General features: G+C 33.9%; 1 protein-coding gene across 5 annotated transcripts in view; it reads right to left on the bottom strand.

Annotated features, from left to right (window-relative positions):
* NAA15 (N-alpha-acetyltransferase 15, NatA auxiliary subunit) overlaps positions 1-22,413 on the bottom strand; it is a 79,478-nt gene that overhangs the window by 17,702 nt on the left and 39,363 nt on the right. For all 5 annotated transcript variants that reach the window (XR_014023241.1, XM_081303638.1, XM_081303639.1 and 2 more), the window contains 9 exons: positions 17,310-17,429; positions 15,741-15,836; positions 15,498-15,604; positions 14,178-14,250; positions 11,396-11,565; positions 9,999-10,151; positions 9,313-9,441; positions 7,803-8,016; positions 2,384-2,577 (listed from right to left, as the gene is read on the bottom strand). Coding sequence is in view for 4 of the 5 variants with exons in the window: in XM_081303638.1 (XP_081159764.1) it covers positions 2,384-2,577; positions 7,803-8,016; positions 9,313-9,441; positions 9,999-10,151; positions 11,396-11,565; positions 14,178-14,250; positions 15,498-15,604; positions 15,741-15,836; positions 17,310-17,429 (1,256 nt within the window). In the remaining variant the exon portion in view is untranslated. The remainder of the gene's footprint in view (positions 1-2,383; positions 2,578-7,802; positions 8,017-9,312; positions 9,442-9,998; positions 10,152-11,395; positions 11,566-14,177; positions 14,251-15,497; positions 15,605-15,740; positions 15,837-17,309; positions 17,430-22,413) is intronic.

The following is a 22,413-nucleotide window of genomic DNA, read 5'->3' on the forward strand; positions in this document are numbered from 1 at the left end:
ATGAAATCACTATAGGAAGACTGCTGCACATAAGAACTAAGACAGATTTAACGAACAGTAGTTGTGCCTTCCTCCTGTTCAACTAGGATCCCATGTTCACTGAGTCAAATATTGGATAGAGTTGAAAATGTTATGCATATTCTTCTATGTCACTCTTTGAAAAAAAAAATTAATAATAATTAAATAAATAAATAATACTGCACGAAGTTGCAAAGACTTAAATTCACCAAAGACTACAGTGTACTTGACTGGCAATTTAGGACATCTTTTGCAAAGACACTATTCATCACATACAATTTTTAAATTTACAAAGTGACTTGAAATCCCATGTCAAGACATGTTGTACAGTAGTCTCTATTCACTACTCTCACAGCATAGCAACAAAATGTTTAAGATGATTAAACTCTACAAAGGAAGATGTAAAAAGGAACATAAGATGGGTGGTACGTGACAGAATTCAGAAATACCAACTACTGAGCTGGGGTTGTGGCTCAGCAGTAGAGAATTTGCCTAGTACAAGTGAGGCCCTGGGTTCGATCCTCAGCACCACATAAAACTCATTAACTAAATCCCTTCTCAATTCTTCCTTTCTTCTTTTTAAATGATATCTCTGCTGGGCTGGGGTGATGGCTCAGCAGTAGAATGCTCACCTAGGTGCTGGGTTCAATCCTCAGCAACACATAAAAATAAATAAAATAAAGGTACTGTGTCCAATTACAACTAAAATAATAAACAAATAGGTAGATAGATGAATGAATGAATAATATAGCTGCTAACATAAAAATGCTTTCATTTTATTTTATATGTTATCATGAACCGGTGACACAATTTGCCACATGGAACAATACTGAAATATAGTACCAGATAAAAAAGCTAAACCCAGATACAGCAAGCAATTTTTAAAATAGCCTACAATGCCACTCCTTGTTATGATAGCTTAGAGTAATTTGACACTGCTACCACAATGGTGTATGGATGCTATTAGAACAGGCATTTTGGAGAAAATTAGCCTATGTGCTTAACAGGCAAGAATATACTCCTTCCAAACAAAGCCATCAAAAACATATTCTATAGGTATTTTGTTCTGACATGCTTTAAGCCTAGCTACAAATAATTATACCACAGCTTGACATGTGGCACAAAGGCAACCAAATAGCCTGAACATAAGAAAAACCTAACAAGTCTATTAAGGAGGGCTGGTATAATAATTCTAATGTGAAAAAAAAAAAAAAAGAATTCTAATGTGTAGGGATACATACTCTTTTTTAGAAAGTGACAAATAATACAAATATCTGTTCAAGAACTATATGAAGATATGGAGGAACCTGAAGTTCATTATACACCAAAGGACTCGTGCAATTTTCCATGAGACCCAAGAGGTGAATTTTCTGTGCTTCTTCACTTCCCAGTGTATTCTTCCAGTAAACTCCCAAATAATAAAAAGGTACTATCTTCGTCCACAGTGACTACACATTTGTGAAAACACTTCAATCAATATACCTTGTGAAATCCAAACTAGATTTTTCTAAATTTCTTTTATTAATATTACTGTTTCTATGAGCCACTACTATCCTTCTGCTCTGGTATAATTATAAAAATATTTTAATTTTGAATTTTCAGTTATTACTGAGACTAAAATTCAAGTCTCAGGAAATATACTTACTATTGCTTTAACAAAGAATTATGTAAATATTTTGACATGGAGTAGGATGTCAAAGGTCAAAAGAAGAGCCCCGATATTAATCAAAATTAGTCAAAATGTTTCATGCGATGTTTTCTCAGAATGCAAAAAAAGATCAGATTCTGGATTGGGAAAAATATTTACAGGTTTTTTAAAATATTAGATTCAAATGGAGAAGACCAGTGAAGAAATATTATTAACTGACAATAAGGATGATTGAGAGATACACATATAGTCTTCAGAGTATGGCAAGCTCAACTTAGCCTAGATACAAAAAAACTTTCATTTTACCACTTGTAAAGACCCTAGATGCTCTACATATATATTTTCTCAAGTCCTAGTAAGGACTTATTGCCATTTTACAGATGAGAATACCATCAGAAAGATTTGATGAAGTATCCAAGGGCACACAGTAGAAATATAAGAGCTGATATCTGGACCCAGATCACAATGACTCACAAGTGATAACTTTTTCCACCATACCAACCACACTAATCACTCTGGACCTAGGCTCATTATTTCAAGTTTTAAAAATGAAATATGATTTTTAAAATATATATATTTATTAATGAGAGAAAGTTAAAAAATGAACATGATTTTTGTCTCTAATATTGATAACATTGGGCAAATAAGGCAGTATAAAAGTGACAACAGCTGGCCATCAAATTTCACTCAATTGTGAAAAAATCTATTACTAATTACCTTGGCCAGTTTCTCTGGGATAAGTTCTTCTTTTGGCCCTCCAATTTCCTCATCATCATCATCCTTCTTCTTTTTCTGATTTCTCTGCTGCTTTTCTTTTTCTGCATTTTTTTTCTCCTCTTCTATCTGGGCTTTTTTTTGAGCTCTTCTTTGTTTGTTACGTAGCTTCTTTAGCTCTTTATCAGACATGTTCGCTATAGGCAGTAAGTGTTAATGAAATTAAAAGCATGTTAATCAGACTAATAATTATCAACCTATACTTTTTACTATCCCCAAACTCCTGTAAAAGAATGCAACACAGTATGCATGTAAATGTGCCTACATACACCTAGCCTTTTTATGGTTCCACGTAATATAGCAAAAACAGGTAACCTCTTCAGAATTTTTTTTTTAATTACATGGGTTATACATATAAACATGCAACAAGGCAAAGCACACCAGTTCCTCCAGCAATAATAAACTATTTGCAATTCTTGAACGTAAAAGAGTTGTTGCAGCTATCTCTATGGCTTTATTATATTGTACTCTGCTATATTATACTCTGCTTTGTATTATACTTCATATATTCTGCTCATCACAGTATCTTATACATTGTCTCTTTATAGATGTGGGCTCCTTGGGGATGAGATGCCACTTTACTCATACTCTATATATATTCTCAAGGCCTAGCAGCAAGTTGAGCATACAGAAAACACTCAAAAGATTTGTTAAGACAGAATAAATGAATAACTATGATAACTTAAATTTTTACACTGAAAATTCATAATATCTCTACAGGTACAAAGTTCAGAATGTCTCAAAGGAATAATAAAACACGGGCAAATAAATATAATAAAGTGAAAAATGTATATTGTTTAGATTTCATGCAACAAATGTGAAAACTACATGCTCAGTGTTTATTTGGTTAACACTTGTTAATACTGAAAAATTTCATTCCAAAAGATACTACACTGTGATTTCAAAATATGCCTACAAAATTCTTCCCTTCAAAATGCAGAGACTATGGGACTGGGGTTATGGCTCACTGGTAGAGCACTTGCCTTGCATGGGTGAGGCACTGGGTTCGATTCTCAGCACTACATATAAATAAATAAAATAAAGGTACATCAACAACTAATAAATTCTTTTTTTTAAATGCAGAGCCTATTTCCTTCCCCTTACTTGGACACAGGTTTTACAATAATGATTCACTTATAAGAAGAATGCACTAGAAATGAAGGTATGTAATAACCTAAGATTTGGTTAAAAAAAAAAAAAAAAGCATTGTAAATCTTCCTTGTTTGTTCATCACTCCAAGGAAGCCAGCTGCCATGTGGTAAGTAAGCCCAATCTACCTTATAGACTATAAGACACAGTGGCCAAGAACTGAAGACTACAAGAGTAAGCTAGGCTGGGAGCAGGTCTTCCAACCCAACTCAATCCTTAAATGCTCTGGCTAACATCTTGACTTCAACCTCCTTAATATTAGACCCTGATTCTTCAGAGCCATATGGCTAATGTGACTTCTGAATTCCTGGCCCACTGAAACTGTCAGATGATAATCATGCCATATAAAATTTTTGACTAATGTATTTTGCAGCATTAGATAACTAAAGAGGATGCTGGTATGCAGAAGTGGAATAGTGCTATAACAAAAACCTAAAATGTGATAACTTTGGAACCAGGAAGCAGGGAAAAGTGGACTTAAATGAACTTCAATGAAAGTTTGAAGAGTTTTAGCCTATTAATAGAAGTCAGCTTTGAGGGGACTGCAGATAAAGATTTAAAGTGGCAAAAAGTTTAGCAAATGTTGTAAAATAAACTGATGATCTAGCTAAGGTGATTTTTAGGCAAAGTGTTAAATTGTAGCACCTGATTACAGTTCTGCTTAGAATAAAATGCAAGATAAGAAAGCAACTAATGGAAGAATCAGGGATTTGACGGTTTTGAAAACTTTCATAAAAATCTCTTCAGAAATGGCTACTGAGCAAAGATCAAATCCAAGTCATTGTCAGGAAAACACATGCCAAGAGAGAAAGTCAAAGTATTGGCTATAAAATCTTTTAAGACCCAGAACTCAGAAAGTGGGTGCCTTAGAATAACAGTCAACCTGAAGAAAGTTTTCCAAAAAGTTTTTAAGGCGTGACTCACAGGGACCTCTCAATCAAACAAAGCTTGTAAGGAACTTGAAGATGCAAGGTATATATGGATTCCAATAAAATTCACAAAAAGAGCTTTGATGGTCTTAAGAAAATTCCATAGATGGAAGCATACCAAAATTTGGTTGAAAAAATAAAGAGTACAAAGTCACACTGGCCTTTAAAAACTCAAAATTATAAGGGCAGGAAGCAAATGGAAAATATATTCAGTTGCAAACAAATGTCACCTTTCAAGCAAAAGCAAGGACGACTAAGAAGGTGGAACCAAGAACCCAGAGAGCAAGAGTAATATCCAAGAGCCATAGAAAATCAGTCCTCCGTCTTTAGTCTAATCAAGAAACTATTGATCTGTGCCCCGCTGGACTTGAGAATTGACATGAAACAGTAAATTCTGTGGGCCTTTTAAGAATGTACACCATGGGAGTCCTGTGACTGTCCCAACATTTTGTACCAGGTGAATAGCTGGTGATAACTGTCTCTTTAGTTCACAGAATTACATGTCAAGAACTATATTTGAAAAGCTATAGTAGAAAAGCTACATCAGCACTCTTACCTGATTCCTATGATAACATTCTAGATTTTAAGCTAATGCTGCAATGGGATAACACTTCTAATGGCATTGGGAGGACTAACTATATTTTGCATATATATAACATGTTCACAAATTCTTTAACAAGCACAGGTTATACTTGGTGACTCCTTGTCAACCAATTAGGGTGTAAAGGAAGTAACAAGATGAAAACAGAATGTTTTAAAGGTACTGTGGCTTCATGCTCTTCATTCTCTTGTGATGCTACCACCTCTTGAGGAACTCTAGAAACCTATGGAGAGACTACAAGACTAAAGAATGCCAACAACCCTGGGAGTGAGCTACCTAGGAAATGTACCTTTCTTTCAGTCCTAGTCAAGTCTTCATGAGACTGGGGCGCAGCCCAACTTTTAGCTATAACTTCATAAGAGACCCTAAGCTAGAACCATTTAGATGCTTCTGAATTCCTGACCCACAGAAACAATTAAGAGGCTAGATTTGGAGATAAATTTATTATTCAGCAATAAATAATATGCAACCACCAATAATAATTACATACCTATTGCTCTTTTTCCTGGTTAAAAAAAAAAAAAATCCCTTAATAGTAAAAAAGGAATATTTCAAACAAGCAGCAAAAAATTACTTTCTGGAAACACAAGATTATGACCATATAAGAGCTATCTTTTCAATGATGTATAGAATAACTACACCAAGGGCAGTGGTGCGTGCCTATAATCCCAGTAGCTTGGAAGGCTGAGGCAGGAGTATCTCAAGTTCAAAGGCAGTCTCAGCAACTTAGGTCCTAAGCAACTCAGTGAGACCTTGTCTCAAAATAATACTTTTTTTTTTTTTTTTAAAGGCTAGGGATTTGGTGGTTAGGTGCCCCTGGGGTTCAATACCAGGCCCCCAAAATTTAAAAACTAAAACCAAAAGTAACTGCTATACCACTTGGATCCTTGCTACATGCTACCATACATAATGTAATATTCTCATGAATTAGAGAGTAAAATGTTTCTGTAGGTTCTGCATCTGCATTGCATGCAGAATCGCCCAACCTCAAAACAAAAAATATTTGGGGGAGAAATTCTGTTGGTATTAAACATGTTCAGACATTTTTTCTCACCAGTATTCCCTAAACAATACAACCATTTATATAGCACTTACAACATAGTAGGTATTATAAGCAATCTGTAGATGATTTAAAGTGTATTGATAGATATGCATAGTAGGTTAACTGCAAATACTGTGCCATTTTATAAAATGGACTTGAGCATCTATTGATTTGGGTATCCAAAGAGGGTCCTGCAAACAATCCTCTGAGGGTACTGCAGGATGACTGCATGAGGACTGCATGAGAAAACAGAGGTTTCAGTTTTGAAAAATGACAACACAGAGCAATATAAAAGGCAGAGCAAAAATTTAAATCTACTGACTCTGAAGTTAAGTTTTTTCTATTATGCTATACCAAGGGTCAGCAAACTTTTTCTGCAGTGGGCAAGATGTTAAGTATTTCCAGCTTTACAAGTCATAGGTGTTACTGTTTGCATCTGCAATAGCCCTGCAAAAGTCCGTGTTTTAGACGATGCAGCAAATTTCAGAGGTGTTAATGATGGGATCCTGAGGGATGTACCTCATCAGTAGATTAACTACTGGATGGGATCTATAATCAGGTGGGGTATGACTGGAGAAAGTAGGTCACCAGGGGACATTAGGACCGTATCTATCCCTGCCCTCTTCCTCTGTCTCCTACTCTTTTCCTTCTTTCTGGTTGCCATGAGCTGAGCAGCTTTCCTTTGCCACACTCATCTGCCATGATGTTCTGTCTCATGATGGCCCCAGAGCAACAGAGTTGGCCAACTATGGACTGAGACCTTTGAAACTGAACCAAAATAAACCTTTTCTTCTCTAAAATTTTTTTGGGGGTAGGGGTGGTAACCCGGGATTGAACTCAGGGGCATGCGATCTGAGCCACATCCCCAGCACTATTTTGTATTTTATTTAGAGACAAGGTCTCACCGAGTTGCTTAGTGCCTCACTTTTGCTGAGGCTGGCTTTGAACTTGAGATCCTCTTTCCTTAGTCTCCCAAGCTGCTGGGATTACAGGCATGCACCACCATGTCCAGCTAAAAAAAACACCTTTTAATAATCAAAACAAGACTGCAACATGAATTTAAACTATTCTTTATTATCTGCTTTTTAAAAATTATTTTATTTATTTTTATATGGTGCTGAGGATCAAACCCAGGGCCTCACACATGCTAGGCAAGCGCTCTACCACTGAGCCACAACCCCAGCCCCTATTATCTGCTTTTTATCTGCAGTGGCAGATAATAAAGAATAATGGTCTCAGCAGGTTAATTATAAATTACTATTAAAAAGAGGAATTACACTAACAGCCAACCCTAATAGAGTCCCGCACTAATTATGTAGTTAGAAATTTATAGTACTATAAAGTAATTAGCTGGGTAAAACAGATATTAAATGTGAAATTAAAACTTAAATGTTAAAGACTATTTATAATTAAATCCCTATTTATTTTGAAAGTATAAAAGTAAAGCAGTATTTATCTTCTATTGCTTAGAGAAATTCACAAAATATCTATTATTTTCTAACCCTGTAAAACATATTCCCAGAAGATGTTCAATAAAAAGCTGAGAAAAAAACTATATTACTCAAGACACAAATAAATACACACACACACACACACACACACACCCCAGAGCAAATAATAAGAAGTCTTTGAATGTTATACCTGTGTCAGCTTCATGCTCCTTATTTTCATCTGTAAGGGGGTTGTCATGAAGCTTCAAATAGATCTCTATAGCAATTCTTGCTGCCTTGAAGTAAAACGGATGCTGTCGAAGTACATCTTCTAGTTTTAATAAGTCCACATATGATCTAAGGGTAATCTTCCTCATACAGTATGTATGAAAGTCAAACTGGTCGTCAGTGATTTCTATAAAATGCTAACAAAATTATCTTTTTATTATTACACTGAAGTATTGCAATGTCTAAGAAAACTATAAAGTCAAAGCCTTGGAATTACTTGTTTCTTTGGAATGAAAACTTAAGTCAAAAATATACAAAAAATTACAACCATTCAATATAAATATTTTGCATAAATAAAAGATTTTGCATATCAAATAAGCAAATATAGTTGGTCATCACCTAGCAAAGGACATGATATACAGCAAGCACTGATAATCGCTGAATAAAAGAAAAGCACAATGCTTTTATTTACACACACACACACACACACACACACTTTATTCCTGCCTTAATCAGATATAAGTAAAGTCATTCTGACAAACCAACCATAATTAATTAATATGTAAGATGGGGGCTGGGACTGTAGCTCAGTGGCAGAGTGCTTGCCTAGCATACATGAGGCACTGGGTTCGATCCTTAGCACCACATATAAATAAACAAATAATGGCATTCTATCCATCTACAACTACAAAAAAGAATTTAAAAAAGATGTAACTAAAATATATGAATATATATATAATGGTTCAGTACAGTAGACTCATTAGACAATTTAGAACAATCTGTAAAGGATTATTATATGTAGCATTTGATAAAAATATTTTTTCTGAGGGTATAAATCTGAACCCTATGTAGTTTAATGCTGGTATATAGGAGATAAATCAGCTAGCTAGTAAGCCAGACGATCAGCAACTTCCACCTTTCAACCATGCAATGGGATTCTGTGCTTGACAATATTATAAATGTGAATTATATAAACTATTTTTATCTGTGAAAAACACACAAAAACAAAAGCCTATTACTAGTGATAGAAATTAATCTAAAGTGAAGAAGACTAAGAAAACAAAGACTTTGTCAAAAAATAAAGAACTGCACATGCTACAGACATATTGTAAAAGGGTTGTGAAGCTTGGATATTATCAAGAATACACTGCTGGCCAACACAAATCAATCCCACAAGAAACAGGATTCTAGGATTAGTTAATGAGCTATTATGTACTACTGAAGCAGCAGCAACAATTCCAAAGATAAATTAAAAAAAAAACACAAAACCTAAAAACAGCTAAGATACAATAATGTAAAATTTTTAAAAAGAGTTCTTACAAGAAAAATACCATACACAAGTTAGCTAAAAACAAAGCATATAATTCTTCTATTACAAAAACCGAAAACAGTGAATCACCTATTATGAATTATAAATAGAAGAGGAAAAAAACTAGATTTCCCCAAAAAACTTTCAATGTCTGACAGAATAAAAAGATAAATAAGGTACTTACTCTCTCAATTTCATGACATTTCTTAAGTGCTTCACCAAATTTATTCATTGCTTTATATGCCTGGGCACATTCTGTCTGGAACCACATACATTGCATTTCATTCAAATTCTCAACTGCTGATGTTCCTTCCTACATGAAAAATCACACACATCAAGACCATTTCTTACCAAAAACACCATTCATCGCAAGATTTAAAAAGGAAAAAGATAATCAACCGATATGAGTTCTCTCAAAACAATTTGCTGGATCTATAATCAAAAGTCTCAGGGTAAAAAGGAATAGTTCATATGTGAAAGAAAATGAAATTACTTTTTAATCACTAAAAATAATAGATTTTCAAATGATTAAATAAAAGGTGTGTTAATTGTGCAGCAGAGATTAGCATAAGAAAAAGAACACCAGTACACAGCAAATATTCAATAGATACTAATTCTCTTAACCCCTAAAAAGTTCCTCTAGATATATACTAATATAAACCAGAATTTAAAAATCCATCATACAACTATGTAAAAAGAAAATGTTTTATACTGACATTGTTTTAAATGTCTTCTAATATAATAATCTAATTAAAATCTGGACTATTTTGCTGATGAAAATATTAAAAACTAAATTTATAAAGGAGACAGTATGAATATAAACTGGCTCAGGTCCTCTTTATTCATAAATAAGACATAAGTTGTACAAACCCTTGTAAACTTTGAGCACATTTCTTCAGCCTCTTTAATCAGATTGGCTTTTAGCATATACTTTGCACACTTGGAGTTGATGAATCTATCTGCTGTGTCCAAGGCCTGAGCTTCATCCATCCACCTTGCAGCTTCTTTAATATTTCCAGCATGCTTACAAGGTACAAAAGCAAAATAAACCAATAAGTACACTCATTTTACTGTGCAGGTAATTTGTTACCTGTTGATAAGTAATGAAAATAAACAAATGAAGGGGGAAAAAAAAGATATTCTCACGGCTCAAAAGATGCTATTCAATATACAAGCATGTTTTCCTCCATAATCTAAGTTCCGTTATCTTTCCGGCCATCTAAAATGCATGCTCTCTGACAGAGAGTCTGGTTTTAACAATTTTATTTACTGTTAGCCCCATTATATATATATACAGCAGATCCTAGCACATAGCAATACTCAAAAATAGCTGTCAAAATCTAAGAATAAATATTAATAAAAGTCTTTAAGCCAAATAAAAATTTATATATACCAACTTAAAAGTCCCAAGAAGGAAATTAATAGCCAATTTCCACAACAAAGAAACCACAGATAAACATTATTGTTTAGAACATTAATGGACATTCTCCCAATGATCCTCATTCTAATCCACCCAGCTAGTCCATTTGGCAAAGCCATAAAACCTGATGAACAAAACCTGGGCTTTAAAAGGGTTAGAAATACCATGTAATGGCAGAGTGCTTGCCTAGAGTGTGTAACACCCTGTATTTGACCTCTAATACTGCCTACCCCCACCCAAAATAGCAATTTGCAATTAATTACTTAATTTCCTGCTAAATAAACTATTAGTTTATAACCACTCTCAAAAACTTTGATTTATGAAATTGTATTTGCAACAGAAAGAAGAACCAACTTTAAGGTGCTAATCATAATAAGACTGAAAATTCATAAGCAGAGCCCAGAAGGCAAATCAGAAAAGATAATATGTAGAATTCATAATTAAATCTTCACTGTTTTATTTCATTTACACATACCGAGGTGACCATACTTAATAGTTACTATAATCACATACTTTATTAGCAAATAAAATTACCCTTGGATTACATATACTTTTATTCCCCCAAACCAAGAGAATAAACCAGATATGTGTGAATGAGAATATATACACACACATATATAGTACATACCTATAAAATACATATGAATGGCCTTATGTATGTATATGTATATAGACATAGATGAAGGATCAAAAAAGCATGGTCACATTATAAACATAATCAGACTAAGAAATAGACTTCTTATTCCATGTTTTGTATGATGTCATTTTTCTTACATTTAGAATCTATAAAATACAGAAAAAATTATGACTAATATCATTATCTTAAAGGAAAAGGAAAGATTTTTACCTTATAGATTTTAGCTTTCACAAGAAAAAGTTCTATCAATGTAGGTGTACTTTCAATAGCAGTATTTATGTATTCCAGAGCAATAGATGGCTGACCAATTTTGTCATAATGTTGTGCCAAGTAGTACTGGACCCAAAGTAATGTAGTTGGTGGTTCCTCCTTTCCATCATCTTTAAAAAGTGAGGAATATTGGAAGAGAATTCAAATGATTAGGTATTACACATGTTAAGAGTGCCCCCCTCAAAATGGTCCCTATATTCATAAGGAAAGAAGTTTGAAAGTAGTTTGTGTACAAAACTACATCATGGTATATAAAATCTTTGGAAGGGATCATGTTTTCTGTTCTACATCCTCACAATATTTTAGCACAATGCTTTGCATTTAAGAACTTTTCATAACAAATAAGGCTAATAAGTAAGATTAATCATATAACTAACTGCTTTAAAAAGAAAACAAAAAAGAGTGAAGGGAGACAAAATTGTACTAGAACTAGAGAACGCAATGATCAGGATGCTTTTTTAAGGCGGGGTGGGGAGGGTGGAATCAAAAGATATTCCCCAGTAATATGAGGTTTAAAAAAACAAAAAAGACTACTTGAGTTTCTATCTAATGCATTTAACTGTATGTATGTTTGTGATGCAGTTATTTTGAATTTTGGTGGTATTCTTAGTAACCTAATATTATATTGAATATACAAAGATGAATTATTTAGTCTGAATAAAAACTATATTCAAAAATGAGATGACATATTTAAAAAAACTTATATTTTACTTCATGATTTAATATACTCCCCCAAAAATGTGTGGGTTGTATATTTAAATTACACACTAAAATTTTTTTTAAACTCAAATTTCTAAAACTTGGGAACTGTTATTTGCTTTCAAATAAAGCAATATACTGCTTATTTTCTTCCTACTAAAAGCAAGATGGCTCAGTGGACAAACAATAGGAGTGGAACTCACCAACTCCCGATCTGATAGATCTGCAACAAAAGTGCTGCATATTCTTGGGCATGTCATTGAACCTCTTCCACATTTGTAAAATATGTAGGAAATTGCTGATAATCAAAGGAACATCATGATGATTAACCAATGAAACCATGGTAACGCCTTTTAAAAAGTACTATTAAGATTAATCTGAGACTTAGAAACAATGACCAACTTATGCAATGCACACCCCAGGTTCCATTTTGGGCTTTCACAGTATAGAAACCAGAGGTCCTGGAAAAACAATGATTCCAGATCTTCAATGGCAGTGTACAAGATAAACTACAGTATCTTGTCACATCAAATAGCAAAAAAGCTACCATTTACTACCATGGCACGAGAAGGATAAAACCACTTGAGATTGGAAATATCAAGTGTGTTTAAATCACAAGTTCATAATTTTTAAATTTTTATTTGCCATCTCCAAAAGATGCTACTGAACCAATTCATTCTTTTCCAAATTGATACAGGAAAAAAAAAAAAAAAGGTAGACGGTAGAGGAGAAAAAACGTTATTATCATGCTTTTCCTATACAATCTGAAATACTAGATAAGCAGAAAAGAAATGAAACTTCTCTTTTAATCACAAGATATGCCTACTGATGGAAGAATACGCCACCTATAAAATAATCTTGGCTTGCCCCTCTGGTGTTTTAAAAAAAAAAAATAAAGATAAAAGCAAAACAACCATAATAGAATATCACATCTAATCAAACCTCAAGCCAGACCTATGTATTAGAAGGTTCTGCAATAACAGAAATGTTCTATATCTGCCCTGTCCAATTTGGTAGGCAGTATCTATTGTACAGCACTTGAAATGTACTGTTAACTGAGGAACTGAATTTTGTTTAATTTTTAAAAAGTGCAAGTAGTCACTGAGGCTAATGGCTACCATATTAGACAACTCTATATCCAACCACCAACTTACAGAAAATTCAGAGGACAAAAGAACAATGTGCTAAAATGTAGGGGTACATTCAAAATCTAGACTAAGAAAACACAAAAAAATTTTTCTTCAACAAAAAATTTATAGTAAATTATAAACCTTATCTGGATCTACATTCAGACAAACTTTTAAAAGTATGGAAAAAAGACAAATATAATGGGAAATGTGAATATGGACTGGATAGTTTATGTAAATAAAGCTTTAATTTCTTTTTTTTTTCCATAGTACTGGGGATTTACCCAGGGGTGCTCTGACACTAGCCCCGTTTTATTTTTTTTCTTTTGAGATAATTTGCCAAGGTTGGCCTTGAACTTGCAGTCCACCTGCCTCAGTCTCCAGAGATGCTGGGATTATAATAAGCATGTGCCATAGCACCTGGGTGAAAGTATTAATTTTCAATCATGATAATAGTAATTACACGATATTTTAAGTTCTTTACCTTTAAACATACTGAAATATTCACAAATGAAATGCGAGTTTCAGATTTATTTCAGAATATAAGAACAGAGAGAAGTAGGTAAGACTATAAATAAGATGAATAAAAATACATTTGGACATGAATTTAAAATTACTGAAGTTGAGTGATGTATAGGAAGGACATTTACATTATTACCTCTAGTTTTATTGAGGTTTTAAATTTTACATAAACTTTTCCCAATAAACTAATATGAATCTCTTCTAACAAAATATCGTTACACAATGTACAAATTAATGGTTCTTCATTATAGTAGGAAAAAAATTGTAATGTACCATGTTTGTAACAAATAATTAATACTGACCTTCTGATTAAGAAGTTCATAATGTATTAAGAATTTCAAGGTGTTTTCAAAAGGCAAAGCTTAGGCACTTACCATTGGGGTTAAATAAACGGCAGCTTTTTAGAGAGGTTTCATAACCTACTACTAATTCTTCTATGATTGCCACCTAAAGTATAAACACATAAGCACACTTTAATAGAAAAAATACGTGGTTACCACTCATGAAAAATTTGCTATTTACTAATGAAGACTAAATAAACACACTCACCTTTATAAATATCTTACCCTCTGAGTAAAAATTTGAAAATAAGTAATATATTTGTGAGCTACACATTAAGCTCTAACTTTTTTTTAAAAAGTTATTGGTAAACTCCTTTTCCCTGGTAGAAAATAAAGCATCAGCTGAACTAGAAATCAGGAAAGGCAACACTGTATATGATTTATATCTTGAATCATTTTTATCTCAAATCACATAAATAACACCCACGAGTGTTCTTTAAGAATCAAGAATTAAACAGTATGTGAAAAGAGAAGTTTCCAAAAGTAGATGGTTGTGTTCAACTGTCACTTTCATAATCCAGGAGAGAACATTAGTTGAAAGTGAAACAGAACACTGGGGCATCTGAGGCCCAGGAGAACAAGTGGCTATCTAGGTGTGATTTCTCCAGAGTCTGGACTGTTCTACCTTTTCCTGGCTTCCTGAGAGATCTTGAATATTCTTATTTCATTCATTCTCTTCTTTAAGCTGAACAAGGTTACATTTTTATGGACTTGATTTGTGCAAGGAAAAGAGAAAAATTAATAAAGCCCATAACTTCAGTTTTTCAATAAAGACTGGCAATGCAAGCTACAGTACATGTTATTCATATTTAATTTGTTTCATTTCTCTGATTCTTTTCAATATATTTTGTTTTTAATCCAACTAACATGTTTTGCTTGCACTTGCAAGCAAATTAATGTAAATCGAGATTAAAACACCCTCTAAATAAGCATTTTGAATCTTACAACACAGTGCTGAAAGAGAAAGTTAAGTCACTGGGGACAGTAAATAACTCTTCTGACAATTTTTTTTTTCTCTACCAAATAAAAATCAAAAAATTACTAAGCTAAAATAGATTTTAAAAAATCACTTCTGACTTCTGAAATAAGGATTAGAGAAAACGTTGGAGAAATCAGTATTTTATCAACTTTTTATAACCCACACTGACTCATTAACTTATTAGCAAAAACAAAGGAAAGAAAACAACCACTGAGTTACCAAAGAGAAAAGGGAATTAAAAGGCACAGAGGCATTCAAACTGCAAACTAAGAAGACTGATAGCAGATTCACAACAGGGATAATCAAGACTCAATCATTGTAAATACTGAATATAAAGACATGACACTAAAAGAAAACATTGTATTTTATTTTACCTTTTCTTTATCTTTATATAAGGACCTCAAAGTATTGAAGACTGGTGGACAACCTTTGCTGAAATTCATCCGTAGGAATTTATCCAAACATTCTTTAAACTTTTCACCTTGGAAGAGAAAAATCCTGTTGGCTTACATTTGCCCAGAGAGACAACTCTAACAAAGCATACCTTAATCTTCATTTACATACTCATGCTTAAAACCAACAGCATTTTCATGCCTTTGCCATTATTCTCAACTCACCAGATAAAAAGTTTAATGGCAGCCTTCTTGGCACCAGTCCCCTGGGATATTTACTCCAGGCTTCCTCATATATTTTTAGCCGTTCTAACATATTAGCTGTGAAAAAAGAAAACTTGATTTTGTATGTAATTATAACTTACACATTTTTATGGCAAATTTTAAGTTTCTCACAATAATTAAAATATGTAACAAGAAAATTTGAAGATGAGAAGAAAATTTATTTGTAATCTTGCCACCTAAATATATTATCATTTAAAAATATTTATATCCAGTAATTTATGTCATATCTTAAATACCTAGAACTATACAGTGTAATTTTCTTTATCCCATTCTCACTTAGGTAAGCTTTCAAAATCTGAGAGCTTTACTTAGTACTGAAAAGGTTTCACTACTGTGTCCCCCTAATGTTGCTTCTCCACTATTTATCTTCAACCCTCTAACTGCTCTCCTTTGATCTCTCCAGAGCTTTTGGACCAATCCCCTCTCTTACATTTCTCCCTATTTATTTTATGTTTTTTCTTCTACTCTCAGTGCAAACATAAATAGGCTTTCCTCAGTTTAATCTTTCATTTCACTACTTTTTCTCAGCTGTGACCTCTCTTATATTCAGCCTATTAAGATTTTTATTTCAATTAATAGGCTTTTCATTTCCTAGATTCCTAATGAGTACTTTCACATGACTATTCATGTTTCATGGCTGCAATGCCCTCTATTCATCTTAAATTCCTCCACCATCTCTACTCTCCCTTTTGTAGTCACTGTTAGTTACTATCCAGTGCTGGTGTTCCCATGATAGTCCGAGAATCTTTGTTACAAAGTATCAGTAGTCAGGTTTCTCTTCTATACATCAATGGTAACAAGAATGGCTCACTTGAGGGAAATAGCTTCATATTATATCGTTTTGCTAAGAATCCTGCCTATTTGTTTCTGGGCCTGTCTCCACAAGTGGACACCATTTTGGGAAAGAGGAAGTTGGGGGAGAGGCCACAAACAGGGTCTCTGGAACCAAGTTTATCTGAGTGATGGAAATTTTATCTTTCTACAAAGGAACAATACTACTCATTCAGCATGGTTATATGCATATGACACTGGGATGATCTTCTGTTATAGCCACAGTTTACCACAGAGATTATGCTTTGCATCTTTCCTTAAGGAAAACATCTCCATTTCTGTCAATTGAAATTTCCATTTCAGGGCTGAGTTTGTAGTTCAGTGGTGGAGCACTTGCCTAGCAAGCAAGAGGCACTGGGTTCAATCCTCAGTACCACACAAAAACAAATAAAAGTAAAGGCATTGTGTCCATCTACAACTAAAAATATATATATATTTTTAAAAAAGAAATTTCCCTTTCATGATTTTGAGGCTACTGTGCATTTGTGAGTTTTCTTTAAAATTGAGATGTTTTCAATCAATTTGTAGCAGAAAAGATTTTAGGACATGCTCAATTTGTCATATGAAATGGAAGTATGAAATGTACTTTTGTATTCAGATTTTGAACCAACTCTTAACAGTTATTTTTCTAGTACGTTAACAAAAGAAGCAATTAAAACTTAGTATTAACAACTCTACCTGGCTTCAGTGCTTTTTCTAAGCCTTTGTAATAGGCCCAGTTCTCAGGATTTCGCTCTTGTAATCCTCTATATACATCAGCAGCATCTTCCAAGCGACATAATTGCAACAGAAGTTCCCCTGATTATTTAAGAAAAAAAAAAAAAAGCTAAGAAAAATCTTCAAATTTTTTTTTAAACTTTTCCTCAAAATTTCTCTTAAAACCTTATTATAAATCAATGTTGAGAAGTGGATAGATTTGGTATCCCTCTGGAAGTCCCATCTCCCTCCAAGAAGACTATTTATCATGTAATTTTATTATCTCCTTCTTAGAAGTCTACATTATTTAGAAATGCCATTTTTTAAAATAATGTTATTATATTTTTTACAATTTTATTTATGTTTATGTGGTGCTGAGGATCAAACCCGGTGCCTCACACATGCTAGGCTAGCACTCTGAGCTACAACTCTAGCCCTAGAAATGCCATTTTCTTCAGATCCTCTATTTATTCCGGAAATAAATTCAGGACTGTCCAACCTCAGGCCGCATTCCCATGTTAACTGAACACCTATCACCAAACCACCATCTTCCTCAAGTATTCCTAATATCTTAAGAAAAACTTTGAGGCTGTGGCTCAGGGGCAGAGCACATGCCTAGCATGTGTGAGGCACTGGGTTTGATGCTTGCACCATGTATAAGTAAATAAAATAAAGGTCCATCTACAACTTAAAAAGAATTAAAAAAAAAAAGAACTTTGACATCTAAATCAATAACCCAATTTAATACCCTGTCCTCATGATCCCTTAATCAACTACAAAACAATTCTATGGTAGCAATCCATAACAACCTGACCACATTCAAAATCACCTGGCCTAGCTGGAAGCAGTGGTACACACTTATAATCCCAGTGGACCAGGAGGCTGAGGCAAGAGGATTGCCCTAAGCAACTTAGTGAGACCCTATCTCAAAATTTAAAAAATAAATAAATAAATGTGGTTCAGTGTGGTTATGCATCTCTGGGTTCAATCCCAGGTACCAAAAAAGCCCCATTAGTCTTTTATCTTTTTATCTCTTCCAACAACCAAATAAGCATCCTGCTTTAAGCTTAACTGTCTCTCTTATCTAATTTTACTCCAATCCCAAACCATTCCCTTTTCTTTAAGCCTATTAGCAAATTATAGACTCAATGCTTGCCTTCCCCCAGCTATAATAAATCATTCCCTGAATAACATTAGCAGTAACAAGCATCAAAACTATCTCAAAGCTAGGCTTCCATTATTTACTTCACACCACACTAAAGACTGGATAATTCCAAATGTTTGTTGAACAATTTCTCATGGAAGGAAGCAAGTTAGATGAATAAAGAGAGACAATAGTTGCAATGGAAATACATGAGCTCCAAAGTCACATGAACATCTGACACTACTCAGGATTGCTTTCCCATACTATTAATCAGCTTCCATTCACCAAAGGTATTATTTTCAAACTATTATTTCACCCTTCCATTCTTCACTTCCATCAGGTAATTAAAAACAAACTGAATATTCACTTTGCATTTTAAATGTTGTTTATTAACTAATTAAATTCTCAGAACTTTACGAAATAAGTTACTATTATTTTCATCATTTGTAAAGCAGAGAACTTAAGTAAATCTGTGAAGGATGTTTCAAAGAGTATTGGTAACCAGAATTTGAACCCAAGCAATTCAGCTAAAATAATTCATATCCCTAACATCAATACCAGTGGTTTTCAACCAGGGTACCTTTTGGCACTATCTAAAGAAATTTTGGTTGTCATACTGGGGTGATGGGAGCTATTGATATCTAAAGGGAAGAAGCTAGGGATGCTGCTAAATATCTATAATGCACACAAGCAATCTCCACCCCCAATAACTCAAGCTCATAATATCAACAATACAAGCTGGCAAAGTTTACTCTATATTAATCAAATATCAACTTCATTGAAAACATAAAAAATAACCTGCAATTTTACTACTCTACATTGCATCCACCCTCATTTCCTTCCCATAAACTCATCCCACCTTTTTCAGTATGGAGGGAACACGTGAATTAATGATATAAGGAGTGGGGATATAGCTCAGCAGTAGAGTACTTGCCTAGTGTATTCGAGGCTCTGGGTTGAATCCTAAGTTCCACACACATGTGCATACGCACACATACACACACAAAGGAATTAACTATAAAACATTTTACCTATCTTTGCCCACTCATCAACTTCAGGAAGTTCCAAGTGATCTTTATCATCTCATTCTCTCCCCTCAATCACTACCACTAGCAATAATGCCTTTGCAGCTAGAATAAGTCCACTTTCAGCTTCCTTCTCTTTGTATACCTGTCCCAAAACCTAACAACATATATTTTGTGGAAAAGCCGAGTGCCTTGTTTCTCTTTCATGTAGAAAATAGAAGCAATGATAAGAAAACTCCCAAATACCTCTACTTCTACATGTGCTTGTCCATGTACAACCATCTTTGTTACTAGGGATGAACTATTCATACATACTTTTATCTAAAGTTCATCTTTCAAATTATCTACAAGATCACATCCCCTCTACATTATCAAGTATTCTTTTGTTTCATTCCCCAATCAGCACAAAACATGCTGCAAAAAAGAAACCTTCAGATCCTTACAATATTTCATCTACACCACCCCACTGTTTCCTATACAACAAATCCTTCTGAGTCACTTGTGCTTAACAACTTCAATTCCTCTACTCTCACTTTCATTTGAAAAGCTCTGATATTTGGGCTTTTATTACCTTCCTCCCAAATGTTCAGATTATGTGTTTGTTAAGATCACTAACAAATTCCAAACTGCTAAAATCCATGGGTCAATTCTGAGTCAGAATCTAATTTGACCTATCTACTATTCTTCCTCAATAATAAAATTATTAACAGGAATGAAGAAAATATTATGCTTCAAATTACCTTGAAAACTATGAAGTATTTCTACTAAGAAACTGAGGTCCAAGCCTTGTTCCTGGTAACCAACAAAAAGAACTTGTGATCTATTTTTTCCAGACTTCTGATCTTTCCATCATGTCAGACTTCCTTATTTTTTTTTTTTTGGTTTATTTATTTATTTTTATATATGACAGCGGAATGCACTGCAATTCTTATTACACATATCGAGCACAATTTTTCATATCTCTGGTTATATACAATTCATGTCTTCATACCTGCACTTTGCATAATAATGATCATCACGGTCCATCATCATTAACAACCCTATGCCCCTCCCTTCTCCTCCAACCCCTCTGCCCTATCTAGAGTTCGTCTATTCCTCCCATGCTCTCTCTCCCTATCCCATTATGAGTCAGCCACTTTATATCAAAGAAAATATTTGGCATTTGGTTTTTTGGGATTGGCTAACTTCACTTAGTATTATATTCTCTAACTTCATCCATTTACCTGCAAATACCATGATTTTATTCTTTTATTGCTGAGTAATGTTCCACTGTATATATATGCTGAGTGATGTTCCATTGTGTGTACACACACACAAAGTTCCATTGTATATATATGTATATATATCCTTTCATCTACTGAAGGGCATCTAGGCTGGTTCCACAGTTTAGCTATTATGAACTGTGCTGCTATAAACATTGATGTGGCTGTGTCCCTGTAGTATGCCGTTTTTAAGTCCTTTGGGTATACTAATCTCTAGGGTATATAAAGAACTCAAAAAGCTAAACATCAAAAAAAACAAAAACAAATAACCCAATTAATAAATGGGCCAAGGACCTGAACAGACACTTCTCAGAAGATGATATATAATCAATCAACAAATATATGAAAAAATGTTCATTATCACTAGCAGTTAGAGAAATGCAATCAAACCACTCTAAGATTTCATCTCACTCCAGTCAGAATGGCAGCTATTATGAAGACAAACAACAATGATTGTTGGCGAGGATGTGGGGGGAAAAGGTACAGTCATACACTGTTGGTGAAGTCCCACCAGCAAACTGGTGCAGCCAATATGGAAAGCAGTATGGAGATTTCTTGGAAAATTGGGAATGGAACCACCATTTGATCCACCTATCCCTCTCCTCGGTCTATACCCAAAAGACCTCCTCCCTTTATAACTCATAGAAAACTAAGGGATGATCAATTCAAATTAAAGTGGGCTATCCTGGACCTACAGTTCACTCAGGAGCTTTAGATGTCCAGTTTTTCTTGCCAGGAGCATTACCCTCTGACAAAAGTTTACGTGTGAGCAAATAATGACTATACTTACTACACACATAGATTCTATAGTTTTATAGTGTCTAACTTCAAAGTGAATCAAAGAAATTTGAAACCAGCAAGCATAAGTTCCCCAAACAGCCAGGGCAAAGCAACATTTTAGACGGTATTCTTAAAAAATTATTTGTCTTTTCAATTACTTATTCTTCTATCATATTTTACAATCATGTCTTCAACTTCTAAAAACGTGGGCCTCCTTTTTTTCCTTGACCCTCTAATAAATAGCAGCATAGGAACCATTTATTCAGGGATTGACCCACCTCCATCACAAACTACACATAAAACCCAAACCTTGTTTCCTTTCCTTCCAGAATTAATGTTCTTTCTACTGCCTCAAAGACATTCATATTAACCATAAAGACACCCAGGAATGTCCTATATGCATTTCAGTGAATACCAATTTTTCAATATGTGTTACTGGCAATTAAGAAATCTGGCACACACCTCCTCCACTGTAGTTTTCTAATAAGCTGTTTCTAAGGTAGTTAATCCTGTATCTTATAATTGCTTCCTATGTTCTGTGTTTAAACCCTGTAATAACTTTGAATCTCTGTATTTATGAAAAGATACTTTAAGAGAGTGGAGCATGCCTGTGATACCAGCCATACCCCAATGAGGCTGGAAGATCAGTTAAGCTCAGGAGTTTGAAATTAGGTTGGCCACACAGGGAGACCCTGTCTCAAAAACATCAGTAAAACACAAAAATGGATGCTTTGTTGATTTATTTCATTCAACTAATTTTTATTTGCAATTTCCCCTATATTAATGATATCCATTAAGTGTATATTTTACCACATACAAATTATTTAACGTACACAATCATTAGATTTTACATCATCAAAAAGTTGAACTACACT

The sequence above is a fragment of the Spermophilus citellus genome, assembly GCF_964194105.1.
Source record: "Spermophilus citellus genome assembly, chromosome: 8".
NCBI lineage: Eukaryota > Metazoa > Chordata > Mammalia > Rodentia > Sciuridae > Spermophilus > Spermophilus citellus.